This window comes from Thunnus albacares, chromosome 13, assembly GCF_914725855.1.
Source record: "Thunnus albacares chromosome 13, fThuAlb1.1, whole genome shotgun sequence".
NCBI classification, from domain to species: domain Eukaryota; kingdom Metazoa; phylum Chordata; class Actinopteri; order Scombriformes; family Scombridae; genus Thunnus; species Thunnus albacares.
The window spans coordinates 13,346,560-13,371,208 of record NC_058118.1 but is presented as its reverse complement, the minus strand read 5'-3'; the positions used below and the strand labels follow the sequence as shown (position 1 = coordinate 13,371,208).

Below are 24,649 nucleotides of genomic sequence, written 5' to 3'. Positions count from 1 at the left end.
AGAGGGAATTTGAAGCTAAAAAGACTGCAAATGTGGCAGATATCCACTTGATATGACTAACTCAGACTGCTGAAACCTCATATAAGCTTCAGATTCATTTTTAACACACTCCCATCACTTACAATGAAAGTGCATTTGATGGGGATCTCTTAATAGCCAGTATGAACAAGAGGAATGATTATGGCAAGGAAAACCTCTTTCACTGTTCACATGGACACCTGACTGTTGTTTTAACAGACTGGAGAATTGTGAAGCTATCCTTTAAGGGCATTGAGTAAAGACAGAATATATATATATATATATATATATATTTTTTTTTTTTTTTTTTTTTTTTTTTTTTTTTTAATTTTTTTTTTTGCTTTTAAGTTATATAGGCAATTTTATGTATATATGATCCTTTTTTTTAATTCAAGTTTTATATATACATTCATATGTCTTTTGTGTTCAGTGTTTTTATAATTATTGAAGCTTACTGTTTCAGTGCACTGATGTCATTTTGTACAATAAAGTTTATTGTTAAACTGTAAAATATCATGCCTCCATGACATATCTTTGTCACAAGTGTTTGATAACCACATTTGAGGGATCATTGCAAAAAATGTACATTTATGTATATATTCTATATGTATTTGATTATCGGCTGATATACTGATATCAGAATTTTTTGTACTTGCTAATATCAGTATCAGCATTGGTCCCCAAAATTGTTTGGGCCCTAGTTCAAATCAATAGATTCACTTGTGAACTCTTTAACCCATAGACTACAACCCAACGCTACAACATGTTGTAATTCTGTGTGTGTGTGTGTGTGTGTGTGTGTGTGTGTGTGTGTGTGTGTGTCCTTGTGTGTATCTGTCTGCAGCTAATCTCGCATACTACTGGACCCATCAGCATGATATTTTTTGTGCACATTTATGACTGTATGCTCAACAACCTCTTGTGGTTTTGGTGATTCACAATTTTTGAAACCTATTTTATCACACCATTCCTTATGAGCCTATCGTAAAGCTTAGACTTCCGTCTTTTCAGCAGTCCTCGCCATTTTATGATATGTGTTATGACATAGCAATAGGCATTTCCGGCAATTGGCTGGGCTAAAAACAACAAGTACGTCTATCTGCAGACTCAGAGTATCTACACGACACACCCACTTTACTACATGACACACCCACTTGGTTCAGTTAAGGCATGAGGAGTGGGATGGAAAAGGTTAGGGGTCATCAGGGTGTGTTGTGTAACATGCCATTACGGTGACACCATCAAGGGGGGTGTGTCATGTTGTAAAGTGGGCGTGTCATGTAGGTCTGCAAAACTGCAGATAGACCCTTCCCAAAAACAAGGCATACAATCTGTTGCAGGCGTGGCTCAAAAACTGACATCCGTAGAAAGGTGTGGTCTCATCTTGAACCAGAGCATCTGCAGATTAATTCCATACCCGATATGTTATGATCATGGATGTATAAAGAGAACTTCTCTTTATACATCCATGGTTATGATCCACTAAAGTTTGACACGATACGAGCCGCCATCTTGACTGTAGGGGAGCCAGGAGGGACAATTGAGGGAGATTCAATACTTCTTTGTTGGGGAGGGGAGACGGAGGGAGGGAGGGAGGGGTTTTATTTTGTGTGGTGTGTTACAACAGATTGTTCTAAATAAATAACAAAATATTTTACATAAATAATGTTTAAATTGAGAAGTATGGACATATTGTCCTGTTTATTGTTTCCCTATTAAGTTTATATAGTAAGGACATTGTGTCCGAGGTTTGTCTCCATATAGCCTGTCTACTCTGATTACACCTTGATAATGTTTCCTGCATATTGTCTCCCCTTTATTCCACTACCCTCATGCATACATGCTGGACAGACAGCCTGCCCTGCACTTCCTGTTCCCCACCGACATGCCCCAAGACACACTTGGCGGAGATCTGTGCTCTACTGAGTGCACTCTTCTAGTTATTGTTGTTTTACACAAGAGACAATATCTAACTTAAAATAGCATACATTTATTGAAAACAATGGTTGCAGCTTCCAAAGTAATATTTACATTGCAAGTTACTCAGTGTATCACACATACAGCTCTGTGTGCTTCCACAGCAACAAAAAAAAAAGCACACCTCTGAACATTTCTGTTGAATCATTTTACAAGTCTTATTCATTCTATTTATCATCAGAGAGAGTTATGGCAACAATTTATTTAAGTGCTCTTGGGTGGAAAACAAAAGTCGAGACAAAGTTGCAAGCTGTTGGTTACATAACACCGTCTGTTTACTCAAGAGATGTTTGTGGTTGTGGCAGATGCTTAGGCGTGGTCATATGTGTGTGTGTGTCTGTGTGTTGGTCAGCATAAGTCTGGTTGTTTAGCTGCGTGTGTGATAGAAGAAGAGCAGCAGACAAACAATCCAGGAGCAGGAGCTCTGCAGAAGAACGCTGACAGCAGAACACGGGACAAGATGATCTGCAGAGAAAGTTGGAGAGAGATGTTGGCTGCAGACAGTTTTTTTGTCTCCCACTCACTTATTCTCATGCTCACTCCCTCAAATCCACACACACACACACACACACACAATCACACAATTCACCTACCTCTCTCGATGCTGACACTGGCACCCACCCCAGATATTTTGCACATGTAGGTGGTGTTGTGGGGGAGTTTGTCCCTGAAGTCTTTCAGGGTCATCCTGTAGCGGTGCGAGTCCAGCTCCTCCACGTAGCTTTTGTCTTTGAACTGGCTCTCCGCTGCTGAACCGGACACGTTGGTGTTGATGAGGGACTCTTTGGATCCGAAGGACCAAGAGAACTCATAGTCGGTGATCTTGTTCGGCTTGGGATCAACCAGGCAGTCTACTCTCAGGTCCTCGTCATCTTCGACACACACGGAGATCAAATTACACGTTGCTGGGATCAGCAACACTGGGGCAACACAAAGAAGGGCATATGAGAAACACAGAAGTGATACATTTAATTTATTACATAGAAGTCTTCATACCAGAGTAGAAATATTTCTTGAAAATGATTCTCACCTCCCAGAACTCCATACACAAACAGAGACTTGAGCATGATGGAAAAGCACCCATCCAACTTTAAAAAAAGAGAGCAAAAGTTAGACAGAAAAGCAAATTACAAAGAGCCTCAAATGAATTTATTTTGACCGTGACATGACAAAATGAGTTGTGATCCATTTATATCAGGCTGTCTGGGGGGTTGTGAGATCATTTTGGGTGAGGTCATCTCATTGTTTATAGGACAGTGACAAAAAAAGAGCAAAAATAAGTTGAATAAAATAAACTAAAAGGACAAAATCATCCATTTGGTCACCTTGTAAGGTCGCAAATACAGTGAACATGACTTTGTTGTTTGTGCCACAAGCCGAAAAGTTGGGGACACTCTGATCTAATGATCCTCTAATTGCCTTCAGAATTGCCTCCAGCCAACATGCAGCCAAATCTAATGACTGCACATGATTCAGAGTGAAATATGACACAAATTTTTACTCTTTTCTGTTTTATTGTCCATCTGTTATTCTACTCTTCACATTTCTGCAATGCCCTTGCCACGGTTTTGTATTGCCATTCTCTCAAGTCTAATAATTACATAGTGAGTCTTTAATTTTAAGATACAGACTAATATTTATCAGCACATACTGTAGGTATTTGTAATCATATCCTGTGTACCTACAGTACATACTCTAGCATATTCCCTGTCATCCTGGTGTGACCTCACCTATTCCCTGAGCTGCAGATGAACATCTTTGAGGGGTCTTACCTCCAATCAAGGCTGGCTGATGTAGCAACTCCTGCTGTCTTGCTCTCGTTTGGCTGGGGGATAAATAACTGCTGGCAGTTGCCTCAGTGTGCAGCAATGCAGCGCATCACACTTGTGAGACGAGGTGGGAGTGATACAGAGAGGCGGAGGAAGAGTGGGAGGGGTGAGGGTGGACCAGAGAGCGCTGATTCGTCTTTCTCCTCTGCAGTGCCTGACGGAGGACACCAGACTGCGTGTGCTGAGGCAAAACTCGGTCATCGTTTTTTACCAGCAGACAGGGTGTTATGACCTTTTCTCCTTTTCCTCCCTCTGGTCGTCTCCTTGCTTTTGTATCATTATCAGCTCTCATGTCCTGATTTGCCCTTCAGATCTCTCTGTGTTGTTCTGATGTCCATGTTGGTTTTAAAGCTGCTCTTATGAATGAATAGCTCTGCTATTACAAATGACCTTTTCTCTTAGATTAGAGTGATTATTCTACTGTGCTCTGTATAACAAACGCATAACTGAACACTGACTGTGGTGAATAAAATGACTACGTGGAATTATTTTCATGAGAAAATACAAAGAAATGTCATTTTTATTAACATGATTGTATAAATGCATATCATCATGGGGTGAATTTGTGTCACCATAGAAATTTCTAGCATGGTCACATTGAATGACTGACAATGGAGGTGGACTGTCTCCACCTAAAGGCCAATAAGAGGAATTTCAACTTAGTTGCAGGTTCAGGTGCATCACAGGTTTAGTGGTTGCTGTATATGTAAGTATGATCAAAACCACTGGGAAAGTAGGATTTCACAACATGGAATCCATTTGCATCATCCAATCCTCAATTTTTTCAGAGTGAAAGCTGAACACTTGTGGCAACACAGATGGAAAAAAGTGAAATATGAAAAAATCTACATACTAAAAAATTAGAGTCATTATAAAGTGGATCACAGAGGCGTGATCATGCAGTGTGCAGAAGGCAGGAAAATAGCTGGACAGGATGCAGTACTTGTTCATCACAGAGAAACACACATTCATACTGTTACAGTTCAGTGTCATTTCTCACCTGCCCATACTGGCTGCCTCTACAGAGCTTCCCTCCTCTGCATATGATCTACCCCTGGACATTCAGGCCAAACCAGTTTGCAATTATACGTATGTCCTTTCACCAGTAGATTTCAGTGCATGTGGACATCACTCTTTCCTACACTGTAACTCTGAGTGTCCTACATTTTTGAAAAGAAAAATATTTGCATATTGATAGATTCTGTATTTTTTCAATGAAGAGGAAGAAATATGCTGTAAAATATTTGATTGTAAGTTTACAGTAAATTACAGGCTACCAGTTCCATTACTTTCACAGCAAGTTACTGTGCCTCTTTTGCAATAAATTATAGTAAAATAACATCTGTACACTGTGACTTCACAGTCCACCATGCCATCAAACTACTGATATACAGTTAAATCTTGTGAAATAATTTACAGTGCAGATGTGTTTTTATTTTTTTAGCAGATAAATGAACTCTTTAATGGGAAAAACATATATGACACAAATGATTATTCATAGCACAACTGATACACAGCTATATGTCCCAGTAAAGCCTGAAAACCCCACTAGCTTATCCACCATAAAAGACTGTCTAGTAGACATTAAACACTGCATGTTTGATTACTTTCATCAACTAAATTCAGATAAAACTGGGATCCTTATCATCGGCCCTGATAAACTGCATATTGTTATGTGTGGCATGTGGGTGCAATACTGCACACTGCCTGTGGGAGTGTTTAATCTCTCTCTCTCTCTCTCTCTCTCTCTCTCTCTCTCTCTCTTGTTCTCTCTCTCGCCCTCTCTCTCTCTTTCCAGTGCTCTTCCTCTCTCTCCCTCTGCCTTCCTTTGTAGGAATGAAGCACCTGGAGCCAATTATTCCATGAGAGAAAAGGGGGGACCTGAGGGGTGGTGTGGGGAGACACACCAGCAGCGGCAGCAGCAGCTTCTGGGGAATTTTTCCCCTTCTTCTCTTAGTTTTCTTCTCAACATGATTTAGAGTGTTGGGTTTTGTTATTTTAGTTTGTTATTTTAGTTTGGGATGGAGATTACTGGTAGTCTAGTTTTCGGGTTTGGTTTTGATTATGTTGATTACACTTTTCTTTTAATAGGTAGGGGAATGAGCTGAGTGTGATGGCCCATGGTGTGGCTAGCCCAGTAACTTCCCATCTTTTGTTCTTTTTGGCTGGGATCTCCATCTCCTTTTGTTTGTTTGTTTGTTTTTCTTTACCCTTTAAGTATGGTTGAATAGTTGAAAATAAATGGCTGTTGTTAAACCAGAGGTTTTGGCGTCCTTGTTATGTTTCGGTCTCCAGGGGGAGCCTTTGTTTGGAGAGGATGTAACATATATATTTAAAATCCTCACGTGGTCTGTTTTCCAACAACACTAAGTCATCTGTCAAAATCTTGCATGTCTTATTCAGTTCCAGCCTTAATTTTAAAATTCATATTTGTAAGATTGTCCAGTCTTGCATTTATCATATAAGGAATATTATTAAAATCTGCTCATATCTGAGCTTGAGAAACACAGAATCCATCACACATGCTTTCATTTCCTCACATTTAGGTTACTGTAATGGTCTCCTTACTGGCACCACTGGCCCATCATCAACAACACAACACATTTCTTTAGAGCTGGGTATCGTTTAAAAAATTATGATACCAGTACCAATACCAGTTCCCTTAAAGTGATACTGATACCAATAGAGTACTTCATCCAATACCTTTTTTTTTCTACTTCATTCGATCATGTGAATGGAAGCATTCAGTTGTGTAAAATGCCACCACTCCTTCCATCCAAATGATATTTACAAAAATACATTCTTAAAGTCTTCAGATTATTAAAATATTTATTTTTGTGGCATCTCAGCGCGCTCAACTGCCAACTCCGTCAAATACACCGCGCCGGATTTCACCACCACAGATTGTATGGGTTGTAGCTGCTGTGGTAGTGGGCCAATCACACGTCGTATTAAGTCAAAGAACGTTTGTGATGATTGGCTGCGAGCAAAACCATACAAATAGTCTTTTTTTTTCTAGATCTGGGTACAAAAAGAATCAAATGCTGGTATTGTTTGACTGGAGAAATTTTCGATACTACTCGGTACTGGGTTATTTCGGTCAATACCTTGAAGCTATCGAGTACTGATACCTAGCCCTACATTTCTTTCAAAAGGCTTTTGAGTAAACTCTTTTAAATATTTTTAATTAAAATTATTATGATTATTATTATTTTAATGTTTGTTTGTTTTTGTTTTTTCTAACTTATTCCATTATCCAGTTTTGGTAAATTTGTCTCCATGTGGTTGGTTGTGTTGGTTTTTTTCTGTGGCTTTTTTCATTTGCAATCTCTGGTTTTGGTCAGTTTTTACATGTCTTGTCTGCCTCACACGGCTTGCTGCTTTTATAAAATGTTTACTACATACACCTGGCAAGGTTTTATAAAAATAAACTTACAGCAACAAAATGCAATAATTTATTGATAACATATAATCATTCTTCTGCCAAAAAAATGTAGTTTGGACTCCCTTTTGCAACCAGTGGAGTCTCCCCCTGTTGGCCATTAGAGAGAATGCAGGTTTAAGTCACTTTTCGGACTGGGAGCTACCTGCTTGGTGAGAGCTCAGTGTCATTGGTGGGTTGGGTGTCAGGACAGCAGCACAGAGTCACTGGGAGCTGTAGCTACGCCCTTGTCTGGGCTCCTATTGAGTGTGCTCATTTAAAACAGCCTGACTGCGCCTTTTTTTGTAAATGTGCCGGCTGGTAGTTCGCTCAGCTCAGCCCTCACAGTGACGGATAGTTGTCAGTCGGGTCTGGACTGGGGGGGTAGGCTATCTCGGAAATAATCTGCCCACGCGTTAAGCTGCTTTATCCCCGCCAAGCTTCAGCCGGACAGAGACTGCAGCAGCTCCGGTACGGGTCAGAGGGGAGTCAGGAGGAAAAAGTGTCACAAGGTGAGGGGGACTAGTTTTAGGGGACAGTTTGTGAATCAGAGAAGAGTGAGTGAGTGAGGCGCTTAACTTATATGGAGACCTGACCTGACCGGACCCTGACACACAGTCCTGAAGCTGAACCCGCTGATGTGCGCTCAGTCTGGGAGGCAGGAGGCGTCAAACAAGTCCACACTGAGAAATTAACCACAGCGAGAAGCTGGCAACGCTTGTTTGGGCATGGAAAACTCCAGATTTTGGATATTCCTGATAACAACTTGTGTTATTTCAGGTAGGCTGCTCTGCTTTTCTTAGCACCTGTTAAATAATAGTGATTAGTGACAATTAAGTTTCAAAAAGAAGGACAAATAACCTAGTATAAATATAGATTCTTTTGATGAATGATTTGATATTTATGAATACAAAGTGGTAATAGTGTATTATGTCTATTTTACATTAGTATACACTATTATATCATATCATAATTGTAATTGTAGTATTTACAAATAGTTCATGTTTTTAGAATAAAGTGTAGTTCACAATATTCAATAATTTAACATAACTCACAGTTATATAACTCACACTCCTCTCATCTTCATATCCAAATGATTTAATCTCAGAAACGGTGTTAATTAACTCCCCCTCCTGTTACTATAGAAGTCAGATCAGATGTTTTCAACAGGTTCTTGTATTTTCTTTATGTCCTACACATTTTCCAGCTAACTCACCTGATGTCAACAGGTGTGCTGCACACTTAGATGTGGTCACCCCTGCTGATGTCACCCCCACGTCTTAATAGTTTATGTGTGTGTGTGTGTGTGTGTGTGTGTGCATGAATGGACTAACTCTTGCCTCAGTGTAACAGGTGCAGCGGTGTAATCACACTAAGCTGGGACCAAACATACAGAGTTGTGGCAGTGTGACAATAGGGGGGGTGTGGGGGGGGTCGCTATACACATGACGTGATGACAAAAGCAATTGTGGCAGCATACGGATGCCTTGAGCTGCTCTGACATCTGCTGTGATTGCTTTTTTCACTCAGTCAGTGATAAACCCGTCTGTGCCAGTTGAGCAGTAATTTACTGGTGTGTGCATACATGTGTATGTGCTAACTGTGTGTGAGGCGGCGCCATGTGTGTGGGATTGTCATGCTGAAGGACAGGGCAGTGGATTAGAGCTGCACAGGGAGCAGGCAGGAAGGGTGTAACAACATGATCGCTGCCAAATCCCAGCCTACTGACTGTTGCTGCAGCGTATCTGTCTTCTCCTGACTGGTGCAGACACCTCCGCAGGCCCGCCAGGCACTGTGGGGTGCTGTCACAGGCAGTCATATGTTTTCTCCTTCACATAAAAGTTCCTCCAACGCACACAGAAAAAGGCTGACGGACACTGACAAGCAGACATCCTCATGAATTTTAGCATAATCCACTGTCCACAGCTGGATCACACTGTCTCTACCCCACAGAAATAATCCAGCACAAACACACAACCCTTCTGTCCTCTTCCTCTTTTGTTTGTCTCTTTTGTGCATCCCCCCTCTCCAGAGTTGTCTTTTTTTTTTCTCCTTCATTGTCTCTCAGTCAGTTGACCTTCCTCCACACACTTTTTCTCAATTTCTCTCCATCTCCCTTCTCTCTCTCTTTCTCTGGGTTTATTCTCCTCTCATGTCCCAAAACGCAGATGCAGCAGCGACAGTCATCATAATCCTGTGAGCTGCCCACTGAACGTCGGCCAAGCGCACACTCCACGTTCCTGCCGTGCCAGAGATTACACACCCACACAAACACAAGCACGCAAACGTACACACAGGCCCCAATCAAAAACAATGAGAGATTATAATCGATTTAGGGGGAAACAAGAGGAGAAGAGTTTTTCTGCATTTTAATCAGTCAAAAATGGGGGCATAGACACATAATTTGGCAAAGTGGATTTCCAAAAAGTCAGTTTCCATCGTTTGGGAAAGATTTTGTTATTTGTTGCCTTGCTGTACAATCTGTTGGTTTAGAGAAATTAAGAGAGTTGCTATCAGAAATCACAGCCGATCGCAGGAATAGGTCATATTGCTACCCATAGTTATGCATTGGTGAAGTTTTATTTTGAGCATGATGTGTGTTTCTGTGTTTCTGTGTGTGTGTGTGTGTGTGTGTGTGTGTGTGTGTGTGTGAGAGAGAGAGAGAGCTGGTCTTCTTTCTGCTTAAGGTTTCTCTGCATACATAGTAAGTTACAAGGCCAAAGACACAAACACAGTGTGTAATCCCCGATCAATCACAGATTTGATGGCCTGAAAGATTAAACAGTTAATCTGTCCTCTCCTCTTTCTCTCTCTGTGTTTTTCATTTTCTCGTCTGTCGCATGAGGTCAGTTTGTTAGTATTTGTTGCCAAGTGAGCGAGGCTGAAGATAGATGTAGTTTGTCCAGCCGATCCTGCATGGAAACGCTGCAGTTTAATGTTGGGATCTTTATTATTAACAGTACCACTGCAGAGAATGATGTCAGCCCGATATATTTAATACACGTACTTCTAAATACTTCAAATAAGGACTTGGTGCCAATGTGACAGATCAGTTAACTTCATGATTTTCTCTCTGCTTTCTTTTCCAGTTTTCTGTTGATTTAGGCCAAACACCGAACTGTAAAATGAAACTGATGTGAGTCTATCATGTCAAATTTAAAAGTAATCCTGTTTTTAATCATCATAAATGTGCAGCATTTTCAGATGTAGTTCCCACAGTTTGAATTTATGAATAGTAAATTTTTAAAAAAACTTAATTCTGCCAAAATATCTAAAGATTTATGGCTGCTGTCGTTATGGGGTATTGCCACATAACTAACATCTGCAGTTCAGTTTGGGCTTTGGATTCCAGGCAAAAAAAAACAAAATAAAAGATCATCTTTGTGTTTTATATTCATTTTTAATTATGACTCCATGGCGACGTTGGTCTGTCGATCCACTCTGAAATATCTCAACAACTATTGGATGGATTACCTTGAAACCTTGTAACGATGTTCATGGTCTCCAGAGAATAAAGCCCAGTGACTTTGGTGACTTTTCCTCTAGCGCCACCATGAAGCTGACATTTGTGGTTTTAAGTGAAATATCTCAACAGTTTTTCGATGGACTGCCGTGAAATTTGGTAGAGATATTCATGTTCCCTTCAAGATAATTTGCAATAACTTTTCATTTAGTGCAATCAGGTGAAAGTTTTAATTTGTCCAATACTTTGGTTTATGAATATCTGCAAAACTAATGACATTCTCATCAGCCTCTGCTGTACTTTGTGTTTAGTGCTAATTAGCAAATATTAGCATGGCCTTGCTTAAAAAAAACATGGCAACTATTTTATCTTTTGTAGCCACGATCAAGATGTAAACAGTAGAAATACAGCATTCACATTACAAAGTAATCCACCATAGATCTACGCCTGCATGTTATTGTTTTATACAGCACCTGACTTGTTTTAAAGTGCCATTTAGGTTGTTTCTTGAATTAAGTCTTTCATATGATTCAGATGTGAATTTTATTCACATATTTTATTGTGCAGTACATTTTGTGATATCTATTTTATGTTGTTTGTCTGTAAATCACTGTTAATACCTATTTTAGCCTGAACACACTAAAGGTTAAAAGCAAAAGAATTAAAAAAATTTGTATCACATCTTATATTTTTTATTGGTATTTACTCAAAACTGTAAACACTTTAACAAAAAGAATGAAATAACAAATGAAATAATGACATTTTAAGGTACCTTTTCCCATGTTTTTTTGGATAACAGTCTTCAGTAACACCTGCCACTGTCTCTGTTGAACGCTCATACATATGAGTTAAGGTTAAGAATGGCCTGACGACATAATGAGCATGATGACAACGATGGAGGATATCCACTCCGGATATAAATATAAAGCCCAACATCATGCTTTGGTGGTTTTGCTTACATGTGTTCTGCACATTCAAGTGTGAAACAATATTACCATTGTGTTGTTACGTTCCCATGGTCGTCTGATGCCAGTGGGCTGCTGTTTATAGAGTATTGTCATGCGGACAGCTGAGGTCATTTCCCATACTCTAAACAATAGAAGAATGTGAATGGACCCAGTGAGAGAAGAGGAAGGTGGGAGAGGGTGAGATGTGGGGCAGATGAGATATGAGGGTGCGTGTGTGTGACAGAGAGAGAGAGGGAGGCTCTCTGTCCGCTCTGCCCTCACCTAAAGCCCCTAATCAGCTCAGCTACAGAGCTCAGTAGGGGGGGACTCTCAGTGGGATGGGTGTGTGTCCATGTGTGTGTGCATGAGTGTCAGGGTCCACAAGTGAAAGGTATTTTACCATCCTGGTTTCAAGAAGAGCTGGAAGAAGTTACAAACAGACTTTTCTATTAACCTGATCTGAATGCACACACCCAAACAAACACCCTCTTGTACATGGAGGGTGGCCAAGGGGACACTCATGTACCACAGACTTTCTCCCAGAGAATATCCTTTAAAGGAATAGTCCAACATATTGGTAGTTAGATGGAGAAGACTGATACCACTCTCATGTCTGTAAGCCAGCAGACTCTGCCTGAAGGTTACAAAATCAGCCTGCCAGCACCTCTAAAGCTCACTAATTAACTCATTATAACTTGCATATTTAATGAGAGCAAAAACTGAAGTGTAAAAACGTTTTGCTGGGGGTTACAGTACATATTGTCACTGTGAAGGTTGCCAGGTAACTGGGGAGAGTAGTACTGATGATCTCATCTAACACTCAGCAAGAAAGCGGATACAGGCATTTCCCGTATCCTCATACATTTTGTCAGATTTGATCAGAAATGCAGTAAATTTATTGAAATTAATGTGACATTAATTACTAAATACTTTCAAGAGTTCAACAGTAAACTGAACAAATCCTCTCATGCTGTTCTAGTGATGGGACTGTTATATTTATGTGAAAATTAACTTTCAAAAACTCCCCAGCGAATGTGTAATTGTAGAGCTAGAGAAGTTTTCAGCTTCTTGAATTCTGATGTTATAACTCTAATATTTGACCACTTATGTTCATATAGATTTAGATCTGCTAATATGTTTTGGAGCAGATGTGATACACCCACCAGCTTTGATTTACTGGCTACATTTTGTTCAAATGCAGGAAGTTGTGTAGCTATTTTAAACAGTGAAAACATAGTAAGGTCAGTGGAGTGTTTTACATGTAATTTGACATTTTGCTACGTGAATGGTTGAGATGAATCGACACAGACAGTCTGCTTGTGGTGCATGTGGTGTCAAAAACACAAAAAACACATTAATAGGGACTGAATCCACGATATATATGTACAGCAGCAAACAGACCATAAATTCTCTGATGCAGATGCATTTTAATATTTTAAATGCTGTAATCTACTCCTACTGCTGGCCTTCCCTCTCAACGATCCACATGTCCTCACACAACGAACATAAAAGTGGGCATGTAAGGAATGGTCAACTCTTCGTCTCTGATACAAAACTATTAAACTTATTACTAGAACAAAATGGCTCAGGTTGTACTTGACATCATACTGTATTTGGTTGATTGGGGTCAGATTGGTCCTAACATCTGTATTTCTGAGCTTGTGTGTGGATGTTACGGTTTGCCAAATACATAGTTGCATATTAAATGCTTTTTCAGCAGATTTGTACGAAAAGCTGAGACCAAACAAATCTATTAAAGTAGGGAGTTAATACACTCTCTAATCATCATGATCTAATCGAGGCTTTGTGTTTGTATTTTGATCTTTCAGGTAGAAGGTACGCACTAATATGCTGTGCCTTTTCTCTGTGAATCAGTGCATTTTGTGTCTCATAAATCACTGAAACAAAATGTCAGAAGTGAGTGTGCCATCACTTGAACCTGAATCTTTCTGATTTTGAATTTGTAATGATTTTATGGCTCAATGAAACCAGTGAAATCTGCGCCGTTTTCTTTCAAATTGTGCAGGTTTTCTTGCTGCAGTTTTGAGAGTGCAGTGTGGCTTTCAGTTGTCTACAATGTTTTATGTTTAATGGTTGTGAGATCTAAACTCTAAGACAGCATCAAGTGAAAAATAGCCTTTAATTCATTTAACTGTATCAGCCACACACACAGTCTTGTGTTAAGTGTTGTTTTATGTCCAGAAAATGTCCAGCAGATTTCTGCTGGTGTGTTACCTCTCTTGAGTTATGGGAAGTTGGCTTTTTTAGGCTAAGTAACGGGTTGATCTTTTATCAGCTCATTGTTGAGGGATTTTCATGTATCATTCAAAAATATGATGCTATTTCTAACACTGGATCCTAATTCCCAAGACTCTTTCTGCACTGTTGTAAAGTTAATGTGATTTTACAGCTCATTGTCTGCTGCTTTACTGTCCAACTATTTTTACCCCAAACGTCTCCCGATTCTGCTTCTCTGAGAATATAAAGAAGGCTATTCCAAACTCGTACATACAGAGAGGTCTGGCATTGTAATACCTTGTCTAAATAAAAACAAAATCTATCCTAATCCTAACAGAAAGAGTAGTTGGCAAGTGAGTACTTGCTGGCTGAGGCAGGTGAACAAGGTGTTAAAGCAGTCGAGTCGAGATGTGGTAAAAGCATGAACAGCTCTCAAGGCTGAAGGAGAAGCCTGATTTTCGTAGTTTGCTTTGCTGGAAAGTAGCAGGACTGAACCAATTATTTCAAAATTCAAATGGCGGGCAAACATTATGGAAAGATTTTTTTACAGCAGATTTAACATTTGTAACAACCAACCATGTTTGGGTAATTATGCGTAACAGTACTTAAACAATTTGTCGTATTTATGTGGGGAAAATTTGGTGAAGTTTATTTATTTATTTCACTTTTGAATTGTGTGATTAAATGAGAGATAGATCTAGTGTTATTGTCAGTAAAACAATGATAAGAGACATAACAACATTGAATTATATGGAGCAGGTACACAGAGAACAGGACTGGACCAAGATTGACCCCTGGGTCACACCACACATTAAGCTTTGTCTAAGCCTATCAGTAGAGCAACTATGGGATGATGTACAGACAGTTCTTATGGATAGTGAGAGGGGAAACATGGGTAACAGATGTTTTTTTAGGAGGAAGCTGGGGAGGAACTTTGATGTTGCAGAAAGAGGCTTTTGAGCTAAGGTCATCTTACCTGTATTCACTGAAGCAAACTACACATTACACCATCTTCTTGCCTACTTCTAATATTCCTGCAGCACCCAGAAGGAAAAGGAAACAAGTTAAAGAAATAACAAAAGACTGAAGGTTCAGATTTAAAATGTCTGCAAAGAAGGATCCCTGACCCCATATCTGCTTGATTTCAGTCAATCGAGATGAACAAACCTTTTAAAAAACTACCAAATTAAACCCTCAGTATGTAAAAACTATTGCTCATATTGTTTTATAGATATATTATTTAAATGAAATAAGTATTTGCTAATCGTTGCTATACTGTCTGATAAAGTCACGAGAGAATGTCTGATAATATTGGTGCTAGTGTATCTATAATGTACCACAAGAGGACTATTGATTATATATCCTCTTTTACTGATCACAGTTTTGTCAAACATTTATAAATTACACAACAAGGAGCTGTTGTTCAGTTATTGTGTGTTGTAGCTGTGCAGGAACATCATGTTTGCACATTTCACAGGGAAGCAGAAACTCCGCAAAGTTCGGATGCTGAAATAACGTTTGTAGGTTATAGCGTTATTTCGTGATTAACGAGAGGATGTTGTCAGAGTGAAGAAGAGCTGTATGTAGTTTTGATGTCTGCGTTGTCAGCCTGAGGTGTTTTTGATTGGTTGCCTCTGTGACAGAGACTAGACTGATCAATACTCCTCCATTAATAACATGGAAATATTGAATATGATGATGAATGACGAACTATGGCATTCCATTATATCTGTTACTTTAAAATACAATATTCCAAATATGGAAAACACTGCTGGGTACGAGTTACATTCACACTGTCATATATCTATAATAAGATTTTCCAGTCATCTGGTTTGTTGCATTACATGTTTGAGATGTTATAAAGGTTACCAGCTGGAGTAGTTTTCAATGTACAGGAAATAATGAAACCACATATTGAAAACCAGATTAAAATCTAATTTGTTTGCCTAAATTTGAGGTATTCTTTGCAGAAATTATCGTTTCTATAGTGACACAGAAAGGTTTTGCTAATGGTTTACTGGTTTACTGCTTTCTCACATACAGACGATATTATTCTGTATTCACAAGTCAGTGTGTTTCCTTTGCTTTTGTGAAACTCTGATAAGTTGCCTAATAGTGCCCTAAAAACTCTCTCCAAGCTAGCAGCATCGGCAGGAGCTTTTTGGTGTGACCTTGGGAAGAAAAAAAGTGCATGCAAAAAAGCTGATCATTTTGTTTGTGAGGTTAATGTGTAACATTGACATTGGCATTATGAGTCTTTATTTACCAGTTTTTAAATAAAAAGTAAAATTCTGATGAAATTGTAGTTTAAAAGTTATATTTTTACATTTTTTACCCCTAACCTAGCAAATCCAAAGCACAAAGTAATCAAAATGAATACATTTATTAAAAACATACTGTGGGAAAACTTAATATCTAAGAGTTTTAGGGAAAGTAACAAGTAAATTGGCAACAATTGACATTTTTGGATGTATTTCCATCTCTTCAGCACTTGTGCTTTCTTATTTTTCTTGGTGGTTGCCACGTTAAGAAAAAGGAGAAGAGATTTTAAGTAGATTAACTATAAAAATAAAATGATTTCGTAACAGTAAATGTCAGTAAATGCATTGCTAAATGAACAATGATGGTAAGATTTTGGATGTTTTAATCAAAAATGACTGAGTTACAATAGGATACTGTAAGTGCACATTTGGATATTGGCATGGTTTTGTGTGTGTGTGTGTGTTTGTACTGTCAAACTCACACACTGTGGGTGTATGAGAATGAGAGCCACCATTGTTTTGAGCTGTTTTGTTCAGTGTACCTTCATTGTTCTCTGTGCTGCATCATGAATAACAAGAACTGTATTCTTTATGAGCCCACCAGATTAATTATGATGTTACTCACAGTATATCTGACCAACACAAGTAAACACACGTGACTGATGTACACTCAGTAAGTGGGTGGGGTTCTGCTGTGGATTTGTTAAAGGGGATCAGTAAGTCAGTGGGAACAGTAACCAAACAAATCGCACTTATTTATACCTCACTTTAATCCACAACCTTTAACCTCAGCTCACCTCTCACGCTGCTAAATCATGTATCACCTTTGACAGCTCAGCTCACTTTATAAGCTCCACATGCTGTGCTGACTGTGAACAGCTTAGGGCATGCCTGTCTGACGCTGCAGGGCGTGTGTGTGCATGTGTGTGTGTGTGTGTGTGCGTGTGTGTGTGTGTGTGTGCCTGCCCATTGTGTAGGTGAAAGTCTTTTATGTCTGTACTTCTTGTGTCTCAACCACAGGAGTGAATGGCCAATCTGTGGAAATGGATGATGGGAAGTCAGGGTATGTGGGTTCAAAGGTGGATCTCCGCTGTCGGTTCATCAACAGCTCCCCGCCCGTCAAGATCTCCCAGGTACTGATCCATCTGCACAGGTGGACCACACACAACTGCATGCACAAAAAAATGGAATCCCATTCCTGTTGTAGACACACACCCAGGATTTGTAGATACAGTAAACCAGCAACATAAAGAAACAAGACTAGGGTCCAGACTAAACAACTGGACTGAGACCACCTGAAAAAGTTGATCATAAGCAGTTAAAGCAGTACCTGATCTGTGTAAGCGATGTAAATCCTATAGAAGATCATTGGTGACCATGGTAACATGAATGTGTGTGACCATGTGAGTACGGAGATTTTCCCTGATCAAACAGAAAGTGAAAAGGAGTTAAAAGAGAAGTGTGTTAAGCTTGTGTATTTTAACAGTTCCCCAATAAAAAGTAAGTGACAGTAACTATCCTCTTGTAATATTATTAAAGTACAAAATGCCTCTGATTTTTGTCTGTCCCGTTCCTGTCTAAGGTCCCGGTGTAGTCTCAACTATCAATGCTCATAATCAGTTATTTGTTCATGATTTCCCTACCTTGGTCAATTATGCTCTGATGATGCAAGATTGCAATCACCAGAACTGTCCAATGAATGAGTTACCTGTCAGTCCACATGACGCTATGCCCAAAGCTCTTGATTCGTTGGTAAAAGCCTACAGCCACACTAGTGGCTCTGTACTTTGGTACAGCAGTGATTTAATTGAGCTAAATGCTAACATCAACCTGCTACCACGTTCACAATAACAATGCTAACATGCTGATGCTAAGCAGGCATAAAGTTTACCGTGTTCACCATCTTAGTTAAGCTTGTCAGCATGCTAAACATGTATGCTGAAGATAATTCATTTTACATGTATTTGATCAATGTAGACAATAAGAAATTTTGCATTGATGATGGAGCTAGATGAAACCTTTGGGTCACCAAAGTTATTACAATTTATCCTGAGGGGAACATGAACGTGTACCAACAGTCATGACCATCCAACCAATAGTTGTTGAGACATTTCACTCAAAACCACAAATGTGAACCTTTAGGATAAGTGAAAACTATGAGCTGCTGGTGGCACGAGAGGAAAGGTCAGTAAAGTCAGTGGACTTTCTCTGTCATAAATGCTTTGATCCCACCTGCCCCTCCAAAAAAACAGAAAAAAATTACATCAAAAATAGGCCTGCTTTGGCTCAATCATGTGAAAACCTGACACACAGCACTGCATTGTGTTAGTTACACAACCTGATTTCTATAAATCAAGCTTATTGGAGGAATATCTGCCAGTTTTGATTTGTTAATCGGTGTAAACAGAAACCAGTTTAATTTGCATCAGATGAGTCACAGAAAAGAAAATCAATTGCATTTTTCTAATGTAGAGGACATATAGAAATATTGGGGGTATGCATCATGTATGCACAAATATTCTACAGCACATTAGGGACTTTTCCAGCAGTTGTTTAAACCAGTTCAATACATTTAATCAATGGCTACCATCTCTAAAGCATTAGTTTAACTAATTCACCACTGTCTAGGCAGTCATTTTCATTTCAGTAAGGAATTAAAAGTCAATCCCTGCTCTCAAACTGCATTAATAATTGAACTCGGACAGAATAAAGGCTATTAATTGTTTACTCTGACTATCTAATGAATGCATCAGTGAGCTGAACCACTGGCTGCCAGGAAATCAATCTGTGGTTTGCCTTTGAAAATACCCATTAACAATGGAAAATATAAACAATGTGCAGTGCAGCTAATGGGCTAAAACCACCAGTGTTGTTTGGTATAATTGTAGATCCCTATTTCACATTCATCTTGTTTGTTTATTGTAGGCCTACTCTTTATTTTAGAAATATTAATTTGTCTGTGGTTTAGGTCAGAGAGCTTCTCCCCGTTCTCCGTCAATAACTGTTTCCATTTCCATCCATCCTTCCCTCCCAAGGTAACATGGCAGAAATTGGTGAACGGAACAAAGCAGAATGTGGCGATCGCCAATCCCTCCCTGGGTGTGTCTGTGGCCCCGCCATACAGGGACCGTGTCACCTTCAAGAATGCAGCAGTGAGGCGCCGAACGCCGACTCTTGAAGACACCACCATCACCTTCTCCTCGCTCCGCCTCTCTGACGAGTCCACCTACATCTGTGAATACACCACATTCCCTGCAGGGAACCGAGAGAACACTGTAAACCTCACCGTCTACGGTACGACAGACATGCGATGATCTGAGCTTTAAGTGAGAGACAGGAGGACTGTCACTCTCAAATCTGTCAGAGGATGTTAGAGGTGAAGTTGCACGTGTGATGCAGTCAAAGGCACAGAGGTGAAGATTTGTTAAAAAAAATCAGCGGTTATGTTATTTGGAACTTTTATTTGGAATCAGTTGTTGTTTTTGAGCATGAATGTTCATCCTTGACCTTGGAAACTGACATTGCAACTCGATATCCACTTACTAGAACTCACTGGAACTTTACAGTGTACTTGTCTCTGATCAAAGATGATTTTGATCTTTCTCTGGCCGTCCATTGATGACCTTTGACCCCTTTTCAGTCGATGCTATGACCGGTAATGTTCACAACACTTGTTGTACATGAAGTCATACACAACTTGAGTTTTTTCTTCTTCTGTCTTAAGAGTGCACTAGTACATATATTAAAGGAATAGTTGGACATTTTGGAAGAGTCTTATCGTCATCATGAGGTTGTCAGGCAACCAGCAGAGGCTCCGGGAAGTCACTGCTTGCAACCAAGAAATAGTCCGACCCATAACCCCCCATAAAACACAACTTTTTATTTTTACACTTCAGTTTTTGTAAGAATTAAACAAACAAGATATAAAGTGTTAATTAGTGAGCTTTAGAGGTGCTGGTAGATTATATAACCTTCAGACAGAGCTGGGCTAGCTGTTTCTCGTCTTATTGCTAGGCTAAGCTAAACAGCTAAGCTATTTAATGGACAGGACAAATATGAGAGTGGCCTCGAATAAAAGCAAATAAGCATATTTCCCAAACGTTGAGCAATTCCTTTAAGGTGTCGAATGGTACATAAAGCAGTCCTGCTGGTGGTTCACATTAATTTAGCAATGTCCGTTGTAGTCTGGCAGATTAGTTTAGGTTTAGTTTACTGTTTCCGAGGTCAAGAACGAATTTTCACACTCAACTAAAAAACACTGAATACTGTTTTCTGAAGGTAAAAAAAATTGGGTTGAAATTTTGGTAAAAAAATACATAGAAATAAAAATTTTTTTAATTTTTTTTACATTTTTGTTGGATATGTTATCTGTACATTCTATTGAGAACCAGCTAGCACTGTGAAAATGTGATTTTTGACACTTTTCTATTTTTCTTTCTATTTCCATTTTACCTTATAATATAGATATACCAATACCAATTGCATGGGTGCCACATTACCTGTAGACCCTAATTAAGTGATCATTTGTAAAATCTTGACTACACAATTTTGTCCATGGCATCAGTGTAAAAAATGTTATTGATTTTGTGAAACTGAATTTTTTTTTGTAATTTTTTTCTGTAATAAGTTCAACATTATACTATATTATCATGCTTTAAAAACGTTCAACTCAGTGCTCATGTTTATTTTCATTGGCTCAGTTCGCCCGACAACCCAGATGAGTCTGTCCACGCCAACACTGGTGGCTCGTGCATCCAACCTGAAAACACCGGTGGCTACTTGTGTCTCTGCCAATGGAAAACCACCGGGTACAATCAGGTGTGTGCGTGTGTGTGTGTGTGTGTGTGTGTAAAGGAGTATTTTCCCTCTTGCCCTCCATTAAATCCTACATAAAACCACTCTGTCTCTCATATCTGTATGCTTCAACTTTATATATCTTCTTCCTCTTCTTCTTCTTGTACGTAGCTCCCTTAAAATAAACCTTTGCCCGTCTGTTTAGTGTATACACATGCACATTCTGTATCTACTCTGTGTCATGACACTGATATCTTAATGTGTGCAGGTGGGAGACGAGGGTGCCAGGAGAAGTGACCAATCGGGAGTACAGAAACTCAGACGGGACATTCACCGTTCAGAGTGACTATATTTTGGTGCCCAGCAGAGACACACACAAGGAGACGTTAACCTGTGTCACTACCTACAATGAGGAGGTCTACACTGACAGCGTCACCCTCGATATTCAGTGTAAGTCTCTCTTTCATAACATTGCAGGTAGAAATAAAGGACAGATGTTTAGGGTTGCATAGTGCATGCCAAAACACTATTACAAGCTTAATTTTAATCCTTTTTTTTTTAATGTGTCCGTGTGTGTCTACCAGACGAGCCAGATGTTTCAGTGGATGGCTTTGACGGAAACTGGTATCTGAACAGAGAGAACGTCCAGCTGAGCTGCCAAGCTGATGCAAACCCAGCCGTCTCTCTGTATCAGTGGAGAGTGTGAGTACAGCTTGTTTTTGTGTCGCTCAAATTCACTATCCAAGTAAATTTACCCTAAAAGAGGGACACACATGATTTCCATAAACAAACAGGGAGAGTGCACTTCAAGGTCTCACATGTTAAGAGCCCCGCGCGTTTAAAACTGAGTTATTAACTTGGATAAAATGTTGTTTGGAGAGATGTTTTGGTTTCTATTTTTGATTTTTTTAATCTGTTTTCTGCAGGGTAAATGGCTCCATACCAAGCAATGCTGAGATCCGAGACAACGTTCTTACATTTAAAGGGCCAGTCACATACGACCTGCAAGGTATCTATGTGTGTGATGCAACCAACAGCATCGGCACGAGATCAGGCTCCGTGGAAATCAGCATTATAGGTATGGTTACCTGGGATCAGTTCATTAGATTTGATTATAAGATCACATTTTTCCCTGCATGACACTGTAAATGAGGCATGTGTTTGTTCTAATATGTATCGATACATGTTTATGTGTGTTTTCTCTGTAGAAAAGCCACTACCGCAGATCGCAACAGGTGATGTCATCAGCGTAGTCGCCTTATTACTGGCTGCTGGAGTGCTCATGGGCATAACCATCACAGTCCTGGTGCTCAAAATAAGAAGTAGAAAAAGCGAGTCCTCGTACGTAAACAGTCCATTTATCCATCCGTCTCTTTATTTCACGTGCATGTTTGTGTCCTCCATCATGCATCTTATGTTTTCTCTTTCTCTTTGATCAGAAATGACTCTCCGTCCAGAAAACTGTCCCAGCCGATAAGGAAAAGACCAGCAGATGATATCCAGGTACATTATGGGTTTGTAATTTACATATCATATTTCTTAGTGAAGCATACTTTATTTATTCCTGAAAGTAAATTACAATAGTAGAGTAAAAATATAATTAATGCTATATTGCTACCACTGCTTATATGCTATAATACATTAAAAACATAATATTATGCATTAAAAACAATAAATACAATATTTAATCATATCAGTCATTACAAACATAATGAAATGAAACTTCCAAAGCACAAGAGTAAAACAGAATATACAGTACAGTAAATTTACAGTGTATACACTGTATAGTTTATACAGTTTATTCTACTATGTTTGATGATATTTGTGTAGCTTCAGTTATATTTTTGCTATGACTTTTATACCAATTTTATATGAATTTATGTGTATATTATATTTTTTTAATGTTTAGTATTTATAAGGAAAACTGTTAAAAATGCTCTTTAATGCTTTGAGATGCAGAGTTCATATTTAAGGCTCTGCACACTCACATGGGTGTTTTTAATCATTCTGGCTGATTAGACATCTGCTCAGGTTAAAGTTGGGCAGAGCTATGCTACAAATATGCGAGGTCACCAAAGGTCACCAAACTCTGTGTACCGACAGACATTTTTCACAGAAAACATTTTGACATGTCACAGTAGGAAAATCACAGGTGTAAATAATAAGATTAACAATAGCTGAAAAAAAAGCCTCTGACAATTATAAAGATGTAATCCTACTGATGATCATTTATTTAATTAAAACCATATTAAATCAAAAACTGCCAAAGCAGATTTTCTGTCTCCCACTGTCAAACAGGAACAGTGCTCTTTAATAATTGTATCCAGGGAATCATTTACATATTTATGTAGTACATGTAGTGTTCCACAATGTTTGGTAGGATTTGAGTAGTTCCAATGATATTTTGGCTTTAAATTTTATGTGAATTTAGACTCTCAAATTATTTTTATGTATTTCCAGCCACCGTGGTAAATTTCTGCTAAAATTTTAATTTATGAAGATACATAAAACTCTCTGTGTTCTATGTGCAACTTGCTTTTGGTTCTGTAGGATAAGGTCACAGTTTTTAGAGTCTGTCTCAAAATAATAATCAGGTGCTGTGCAGCTGCATTGGAAGGATCGTAACAAAAAAGAGGGAATTTGGCACTAATTTGACTAATTTGGACAGCTGAAGCCTCGTATTGGCTTCAAATAAGACTTTTAATAACACGTTTGTACAGAAGGAGGGTTGTGGATTTGGTCCCCATCACTTACATTGAAAGTGCATTATGAATTGATCTCTTAATGGCCAGTATGAACAAGAGGAATGATTAAAGCAAGATAACGTGTCATTGATCATTTGGTTGCCTGACTATTGTTTTAGGACAGACTTAAAAAATTGTGCACCTATCCTTTAATGTATAATGATGAGTGTGAGGGCACATTTACCATCATTTATAGTAGGAAAATTATGGATCAAAATCAATTAATTTCGGTAGAATCAGTGTTATCAGTGGATTTTCTGGTGACAGCAAAGTAATAAGGCCTCTCGCAGAGTTCAACTTTGATGTAAATTCGCTCAGCTGAACATTTCCGTCTTAAGCGTGCTGACCTTTGAGAGAACAGAGAGGCAGAAAGGCCAAAATGGAGGAAGCTGTTCTATCAGCTGTGTCGCACAACCTTTTCTTCATGGCCTTCCTTCTTCTTCTCCTTCCTCTTTTATTGTATCCATTTTGTCACAAACTAAAATAGCCACAACCAGCATACAAACTCTGGTCACCACACAAATTACCAGTCTCTATACATCAACCTCCACCACTTTATGCGCACTTTATCTCTAATTGCCTCCCATCTCTCCACAGCATTCAGCACGGTTTTACGAAGAGCTTCCTAACACAGCAGACTACGTGAGCTACAGACTGGCCTGTAACAAGGAGGACTACCCAGAGCCCTACTCCCCTCCCATCAACCCCCCTCTCTCATTTCTGCCCCAGCACCCCTACCACTCCTCACAACCAACCACTGCGACCAACAGCAGCAACACCACCAACACATCAAAAAACACCTTCTCCCCTCCCTCACACACCACAGCCATCTTTAAGTACCCATCCGTACCGGGCCTGTCTTCTCCTCCTCCAGGGGTGGCGGCGTACACTTTCCCCAAAGAGCAGTACGTCTGAGTGGACACCTCGTTAAAAACTCAAACCTCTCCCATATTCAAA

General features: G+C 39.2%; 1 protein-coding gene across 1 annotated transcript; it reads left to right on the top strand.

Annotated features, from left to right (window-relative positions):
• The first annotated feature begins 7,331 nt into the window (after positions 1–7,331).
• On the top strand, positions 7,332–24,626 carry nectin1a (nectin cell adhesion molecule 1a). The gene is made up of 10 exons (XM_044371847.1): positions 7,332–8,025; positions 17,175–17,287; positions 19,190–19,448; positions 20,855–20,972; positions 21,217–21,398; positions 21,533–21,650; positions 21,875–22,026; positions 22,157–22,289; positions 22,388–22,451; positions 24,290–24,626. The coding sequence occupies exons 1-10, from the start codon at positions 7,974–7,976 to the stop codon at positions 24,605–24,607; spliced, it is 1,509 nt and encodes a 502-aa protein (XP_044227782.1). The 5' UTR covers positions 7,332–7,973; the 3' UTR covers positions 24,608–24,626.
• The last annotated feature ends 23 nt before the right edge of the window (positions 24,627–24,649 follow it).